Raw genomic sequence first — 8,238 nt, 5'->3', positions numbered from 1 at the left:
TCCTTGTAAATCTTTTCTGAACCCTTTCAAGTTTAACAACATCTTTCCTTACAACAGGGAGACCAAAATTGAATGCAATATTCCAAGTATGACCTAACCAATGTCTTGTACAGCCGCAACATGATATCTCAACACCCAAAAAAGCAAGCATGCCAAATGCCTTCTTCACCATCTTGTTGACCTTGCAGGCTGGAATCTAATTGAAGGATTCAGGGGGTTTATAAATTGATTAACTGATACCCAGGACTGGATCCAATTAATAACTCCGATGTTTGCATTTGTATTTGAATTTGAGATTACAAATGCCCGAGAGTGAGTTGTAGGCTGCAATGTGATCAAGAGATTTTGGGGGGAAATGTGTGTGTGTCAGCTTGTATGTGTATGTGTCTCTCTCTGTGAGGGTTTGTCAGTATCTGTGGCTTTGATTATATGTGGGTGATGCTTATGAGTGTGTGTGACACTGTCTGTGTCTGTGAGTGAATTAGTGGACACCACTGAGAGAAATGTAGTGGGTATCCCTGGGTGATGAGTCTTTGAGCGTGTGTGTGTCTCTGTCCGTGTGTGAGACAGTGAAAATCCTTCAGACCCATGTGATCAACTACATGCACACTTGTTTCTGTGTGTGTGTGTGTGTGTGTGTGTGAATGGTATGAGAGCGAGATAGTGTGAGAGTGAGAGTGTGTAAGTGAGAGTGTGTGTGTCACCTAGTAATATCTATTTGTCCGTGTGGATATCACATGTACATCACTGAGTGACATGTTTTCATCCATGTGTGAGGGACGTGTGTTTGTTTGTGTGAGTGCAAGTGTGTGATACAGTACATCTTTATTTTTTAGTTTCTATGTGCACACGAGAGTTTACATTAGGGAGTGCTGTATGTGCTTGAGACAATGTACATCAGGGTGGTGTGGTGGCACAGTGGTCAGCACTGCTGCCTCACAGCACCAACAATCCGGGTTCAATTCCATCCTCGGGCGACTGTCCGTATGGAGTTTGCACATTCTCCCCGTGTCTGCGTGAGTTTCCTCCGGGTGCTCTGGTTTCGTCCCATGGTCCAAAGATGTGCAGGCTAGGTAGATTGGCCATGCTAAACTGCCCGCAGTGTTCAGGGATGTATAGATTAGGTGGATGGGTCTGGGTGGGATGCTCTGAGGTTCGGTGTGGACTGGTTGGGCCTAAGGGTATGTTTCCACAGTGTAGTGATTCTGTGTGTGAGAGACAGTGTACATCAGAACATATGCGTGTGTGTGCGAGACAGCATACATCAGAGAGAGAGAGAATGTGCATGAGTGTGAGAACGTTTAAATGAGAGAGAATGTGTACATCACCGAGTAACATTTATTAGTCCGTGTGGATCTGTGTGCGGATATCACGGAGTGATATGTTTTCATCTGTCTGTGAGGGACATGTGTTTGTTTGTGTGAATGCAATTGTGTGATACAGTACATCTGCATGCTTTAGCTTGTGTGAGCGTGCGAGAGTCTACATTACTGAGTGCTGTATGTGTGTGAGAAAATGTACATCAGGGTGTGTTTGTGTTTGAGAGACAATGTATATCAGAGTGTGTGTGTACATGACAACATACATCAGAGAGGGAGAGAGAGAGTGTGTGTATGTGTGCGTTCACATATGAGAGAGAGAGCGTACATCAGAGAGTGTGTGTCTAAGAAAGACAGTGCACGTCACAGAGTGTGTGTGAGAGAGACAGTGCACATCAGAGTGCATGTGAGAGACGTAGTGTACATCAGAGTGTGTTATGCGATAGACAGTGTCTCACATATACGCACACTGAAGTACACTGTCTATCGCACAGACACACTCTGATGTACACTACGTCTCTCACACACACTCTGATGTAAACTGTCTCTCTCACATACCCACCAATGTACACTCACACACTCTGTGTACATTGGTGGGTATGTGAGAGAGACAGTTTACATCAGAGTGTGTGTGAGAGACGTAGTGTACATCAGAGTGTGTCTGTGCGATAGACAGTGTACTTCAGTGTGCGTATATGTGAGACACTGTCTATCGCATAACACACTCTGAGGTACACTACGTCTCTCACACGCACTCTGATGTACACTGTCTCTCTCACACACACTCTGTGACGTGCACTGTCTTTCTTAGACACACACTCTCTGATGTACGCTTTCTCTCTCATGTAAACACACCACACACACACACACACACACACACACACTCTCTTGCTCTCTCTCTCTCTGATGCATGCTGTCTCATACACACACACTCTGATATACATTGTCTCTCAAACACAGAAACACACCCTGATGTACATTTTCTCACACACATACAGCACTCAGTAATGTAAACTCTCGCACGCTCACACAAGCTAAAGCATGCAGATGTACTGTATCACACAACTGCATTCACACAAACAAAGACATGTCCCTCACACACAGATGAAAACATATGACTCAGTGATATACACTGTGATATCCGCACACAGATCCACACGGACAAATAAATATTATTCGGTGATGTACACATTCTCTCTCATTTAAACGTTCTCACACTCACACACTCTCTCTCTCTCACACACACAAACACACACTCTCTCTCTGATGTGTGCTGTCTCGCACACACAAGCACACATTCTGATGTACACTGTCTGTCTCACATATACGCACACTGAAGTACAGACAGTGTACATCAGCGTGTGTGTGAGAGACAGTGTACTTCGGAGTACATGTGTGTGAGAGACAGTGTACATCAGCATGCATCTGACAGGCACAGTGACATAAGACAGTGTATGTGGGTGAGAGACAGTGTATGTCAGAGTGTGTGTGCGTGTGTGTGTGGGAGAAAAGGAGACAGTATATGTCAGAGTGCATATGAGAGTGAAAATCAGAGCGCATGTGTGTCAAAGTGTACGTCAGTGTTGTGTGTGTCAGAAAGTGTACAGAGAGAGTGTGAGACAGAGTGTATATAGAGTGAGAGAACGCAAGAGAGAGACAGTGTAGAGTGTGTGTGTGACAGAGACAGTTTATTTGTGTGAGTGTGTGCGTGCATGAGAGAGAGAGAGACAGACAACATACATCAGAGTGTGTGTGAGAGTGACAGTGTACATCATAGTGCATGTCTACGTGTGACAGTGTACAACAGAGAGTGGGTGTGTGTAAGAGAGACAATGTACATCAGAGTGTGTGTTTGTGTCTGAGAAAGACAGTGTACATCACAGAGTGCATGTCTGTGTGAGAGACAGTGTACATCAGCGGGTGTGTAAGAGCTAGTTTACATCAGAATGTGTGTATGCGAAACAGACAGTATATATCAGAGTTTGTATGAGAGACAGTGTACATCAGACTGTATACGTGTGTGACAGTATACATCAGAGCGTGTGTGTGTGTGGGTGAGACAGTGTACATCAATGTGTGTGCATGTCTGTGAGTATGAGAGTGAGAGACAGGGAGAGAGACAGTGTGCATTACAGTGTGTATGTGAATGACAGTGTACGTCAGAGTATTTGTGCATGTGTGAGAGAGATAGTGTATGTCAGTGTGTATGTGAGAGCCACAGTGTACGTCAGTGTGTATGTGAGAGACAGATGGTGTACATCAGAGTGTGTACATGTGAGACGGTGTACATTGGCATGTGAGAGCCACAATAAAAATTAGCATGCGTGTGAGAGCCACAGTGTATATCAAAGTATGTGTGTGTGACAGTGTACATCAGAGAGTGTGTATGTGTTTATGAGAGAGACAGTGTACACAAGAATGTGTGTGCCTGAGAAAGACAGTACATCAGAGAATGAGTGTGGGGAGAGACAGTGTACGTGTGTGTGTGTGAGAGAGACAGTGAGAGAAAGATACAGTGTACATCAGAGTGTGTGTGTGTGGAAGCGTGCACGCACGTGTGTCTGTTAGTGAGTGTGTAAGAGGGAGAGACAGTGTACATCAGTGTGTGAGTAAGAGGGACAGTGCACATCAGAGCGTGTGTGTGAGGGAGAGGGAGAGAGAGAGAGAGACAGTGTACATCAGCGTGCGTGTGAGAGCCACAGTGTACGTCAGAGTGTATGAGAGAGAGAGACAGTGTACATCTGTGTGTGGGGGGGTGTGTCGGGGTGTACTTCTTGCATGAGAATGTAGAACTAGGGATCACTCTGTAAAAATCATTAAAATTTCTTTCTCTCAGTTTTTTGAATTTACTTCCTGAAAAGGCAATGGAGGCACAGTCTGAATTTCTTTTTTAAGTCAGAGGTGGATAGATTCTTGGCAAGCAAAGGGTTAAGACGTTCGTAGTGGTAAGGTGGGATGTGGATTGGAGGTTGCAATCACATCAGCTAAGATTTCATTAAATGGGGAAGCAGGTTTTAGGTCCAAGTGGTCTACTCTTGTTCTTTGTTTATTTGTTCATATTACCACTCATTGGCCTGCAGGATGCTGCTGCTTGTGGTCACACACCTGTTGCACATGAAGACACTAGAATCTCTTCAGAGCAAGAAAATGGCAAAGTTGACATGAAGTGCAGTACAAGGCAGTGAGTGCAATCCCTGATAGTATGCAGCTCTGGAGACATCCACAACCTATTCTAAACCTTCAGGCTCACCCTGCTGACTTGTTTCTGTGAGGAGAGAATAAAATGAAGTTGCCTTTGTTTGCATACAGAGCCTCAGTAATGTCCTAAATGTAACAGTGAACTGTAAAGTGCTGGATGTTGCTGTGTCTGCCTGACAATGCAGCCTATCTTGCCATACAGATAAAAAGTAAGAAAAACATGAGGAACTGCTGGAACGAGACATATTATTCCCCTTCTGGGGATGTAGAACATGATTCTTTTTGGTTTTGGGAACTTGCGAAGAGTCAGGATTTTTGGTTTGTCTCTTCTTCGCCACAAATTGCTAGACTTTAACAAATTAATTTGGACAAGTGCTATGAACTAGTGATCTAGCGCTACATCTGGTTTGTGCAGCCACACTTACTGCGATTTTGCCAAGATCTATGCCATAGTTGAGTGCTTTCCAGGCACATTGCTTGTAGTTGATTCTCCAGGGCTCCTCGAGGCGTTCTTGCATACACTCGCCTTTCTCTCCCTTAGGTCCATCTCGTCCTGGGATCCCTGGGGTTCCTGGAATCCCATTTGTTCCAGGATTACCGTCCCGGCCAGGAATACCTGGTGAACCCTGCAGACATACATCATTGTGCTGCTTGGAGGAGAGAGAACAAAGATAATCAATTTTAGTCAGGCTTCTCTGGTCAAATGTAAGATCCATTACAATAAGTGCTGCAAAGACTCATCATCATATTACTCCTATCGGGATTCATCACAAGTAATACAGTTGGTTTAATAGAGGCACAGGTACACAAATAAGTGGGACATGGGCGAGGAATACATAGAGATAGTTTTGTCTGTGCTTGAGATTTGGGAGTGGGAAATTCACATGAGATGGCAACTTGAAGGGGTGGCCATGTGAGAACAGGCTAAAGAAGGAAAAGCTTTGAGGAAGTCAGTGAATCCAAAGGAAAAAGAGTGAGATGTAGTGATAAACATAATGACTAAATAGCAGAATGACTTTGAATCTGATAAGTAAGGAAGAAGAATTGAGAAAATTCATTGAGAAACCTCATGGGAGCAGTAGATTATAAGGTTTGTAAAGGAGAGGTAAGGTAAATGAATAAAGGTCAAGTGCTGAAAGGAGAAGTTGTCATAGAAGTAGGCAGGGAAACCAAAGGGAGATTTGGAGTTATGGGCCAGGACACCTCAGTGATTTGAGAGCGGCAGATGGTTGGATGTGTAGCCAATTGGATAGCTTCAGACAGGGGACAAATACTGCACCCATGAGCCAATTTTCAACCAGAACAACAACATCAATGCAATTGTCCACAATAAAGTTGGGTATAATGAGGGTTTTGTTTGTCAGTCAATGGGCCTGCTGAAGGTGCGGAGGGGGTGTGGGTAATACTGGGTGATAAAGGACATGGTGTCAGGGCTCAAACAGGCAACAGTGGGTACAGAATGAGACTAGAAGGATTGGTGAGGTTAGCTCACTATGCAACAAGTGGTGAGGGAACAAACAAGAAGGAAAAACATACTTGATCTCATCCTTGCCAATCTGCCAGCTACAGATGCATTTATCCATGACTGTACTGGTAAGAGTGACTACCGCATTGTCCTTGTGGAGACACATTTCAGGACTGGGCTTCCATGAGGCACTCTGGGCCATCAACAGCAGCAGAATTATACTCTAATGCATTCTGCAACCTCATGGACCGGCATATCCCCAACTCTACCATTACTATCAAACCAGGGGATCAACCCCAGTTCAATGGAGATTGCAGGAGGGCATGCCTGGAGCAGCACCTAAAAATGAAGTGTCAACCTAGTAAAGTTACCAAACAGGACTACTTGCATGCTAAACAGCATATGCAGCAAGTGATCCCACAACCAACAGATCAGACAGCTCTGCAGTCCTGCCACATCCAGTTTTGAATGGTAATAGACAATTAAAATACTCACTGGGGGAGGAGGCTCCACAAATATCCCCATCTTTAATGATAGAAATAACCAACACACAACTGCAAAACATAAGGCTAAAGCATTCGCAGCAATCTTCAGCCAGAACGGCCAAGTGGATGATCCATCTCGGCCTCCTCCAGTAGTCGCCAGCATTACAGATACCTGTCTTCAGCCACAAACAAAAACAGAAATTGCTGGAAAAACTCAGAAGGTCTGGCAGCATCTGTGGAGTGGAAACAGAGTTAACATTTTGAGGGCAGTGACCTTTCTTAAGATCTGAAGAAGTTCTGAAGAAACAGTCTTCAGCCAATTTGATTTACTCTATGTTATCAAGAAACAGTTGGAGGCTCTGCATACTGCAAAGACTACAGGCCCTGACAACATTTGTGCTCCAGAACTTGCCGCTCCCCTACCCAAACTGTTCCAGTATAGTTACAACACTGGCATCTACCCAACAATGTAGAAAATTGCCCAGGTGTGTCCTGTACACAAAAGGCAGGACAACTCCAAATCAGCCAGTTACCACCCCATCAGTCTACTCTCGATCGTCAGTAAAGTCATGGAAGATGTCATCACCACTGCTATCAAGCAGCACCTGCTCAGTCTGGGTTCCACCAGGGCCAGTCAGTTCCTGACACCATTACAGCCTTTGCTCAAGCATGAACAAAAGGGATAAATTCCAGAGGTGAGGTGGAAGTGATAGCCCTTGACAAGGTCATATTCGACCAAACAAGGCATCAAGGAGCCCTGCCAAAACCGGAATCATTAGGTATGAGGGGGCAAACTCTCTGCTGATTGGAGTCATTCCTGGCATGTAGGAAGATGTGGTTGTGGTTGTTGGAGGTCAGTCATCTCAGCTTCAGGAAATATCTGCAGAGTTCCTCAGGGTAATATCCTAGGCCCAACTATCTTCAGCTGCTTCATCAATGACCTTTCCTGAATCATAACATCAGAAGTGGGAATGTTTGATTGCACAACAGACTGCACCGTTCATGACTCCTCAAATACTGAAGCAGTCCACGTTCAAATGCAACAAGATCTAGACAATATCCAGGCTTGGACTGACAAGTGGCAACTAACATTTGCGCTACACAAATGCCAGGCAATGACCATCTCTGATAAGAGACAATCTAATCACTATCCTTTGTACTTTCCATGGAGTTGTTATCACTGAATCCCCCACTACCAATATCCTTGGGGTTACTATTGACCAGAAGCTCACCTGGACTTGCCACTTAAACATAGCGGCTACAATAGCAAGTCAGAGATTAGGAATACAGCAGTGCGTAACTCACTTCTTGACTCCTGAAAACCTATCCACAATCTACAAGGCACAAGTCAAGATTGTGATGGAGTACTCCACACTTGCCTGGATGGGTGCAGCTCCAACAACAGTAAAGAAGCTTGACACCATCCAGGTAATAGGACCCACTTGATTCACACCACATCGACAAGCAACCACTCCCTCCAACACTGATTCTCAGTCGCAGCAGTGAGTAACATCTACAAGATGCACTGCAGAAATTCACGAAAGATCCTTATACAGCACCTTCCAGATTCACGACCACTTCTATCAAGAAGGAAAAGGGTAGCAGATACATGGAAACACCACCTGCAAGTTCCCCTCCAAGCCACACACCAACCTGACTTCAAAATATATCAGAGATAACAAGGTGTAGAGCTGGATGAACACAGCAGGCCAAGCAGCATCAGAGGAGCAGGAAAGCTGACGTTTCGGGCCTAGACCTTTCTTCAGAAAAA

The 8,238-nt window shown here is 44.7% G+C and overlaps 1 protein-coding gene across 2 annotated transcripts in view; it reads right to left on the bottom strand.

The window, feature by feature from the left end:
- The window catches only part of LOC109922864 (collagen triple helix repeat-containing protein 1), a 47,769-nt gene that overhangs the window by 34,063 nt on the left and 5,468 nt on the right, over positions 1 to 8,238 (bottom strand). The window contains exon 2 of one of the 2 annotated variants that reach the window (XM_048595851.1): positions 4,943 to 5,167. In XM_048595851.1, the coding sequence (XP_048451808.1) occupies positions 4,943 to 5,167 (225 nt within the window). The remainder of the gene's footprint in view (positions 1 to 4,942; positions 5,168 to 8,238) is intronic. The other variant, XM_048595852.1, reaches the window with a different exon arrangement.

Source organism: Rhincodon typus, chromosome 4 (assembly GCF_021869965.1).
Source record: "Rhincodon typus isolate 14 chromosome 4, sRhiTyp1.1, whole genome shotgun sequence".
NCBI lineage: Eukaryota > Metazoa > Chordata > Chondrichthyes > Orectolobiformes > Rhincodontidae > Rhincodon > Rhincodon typus.
Note: the sequence above shows the minus strand (reverse complement) of the source record. Positions and strands in the feature narration are given on the sequence as shown.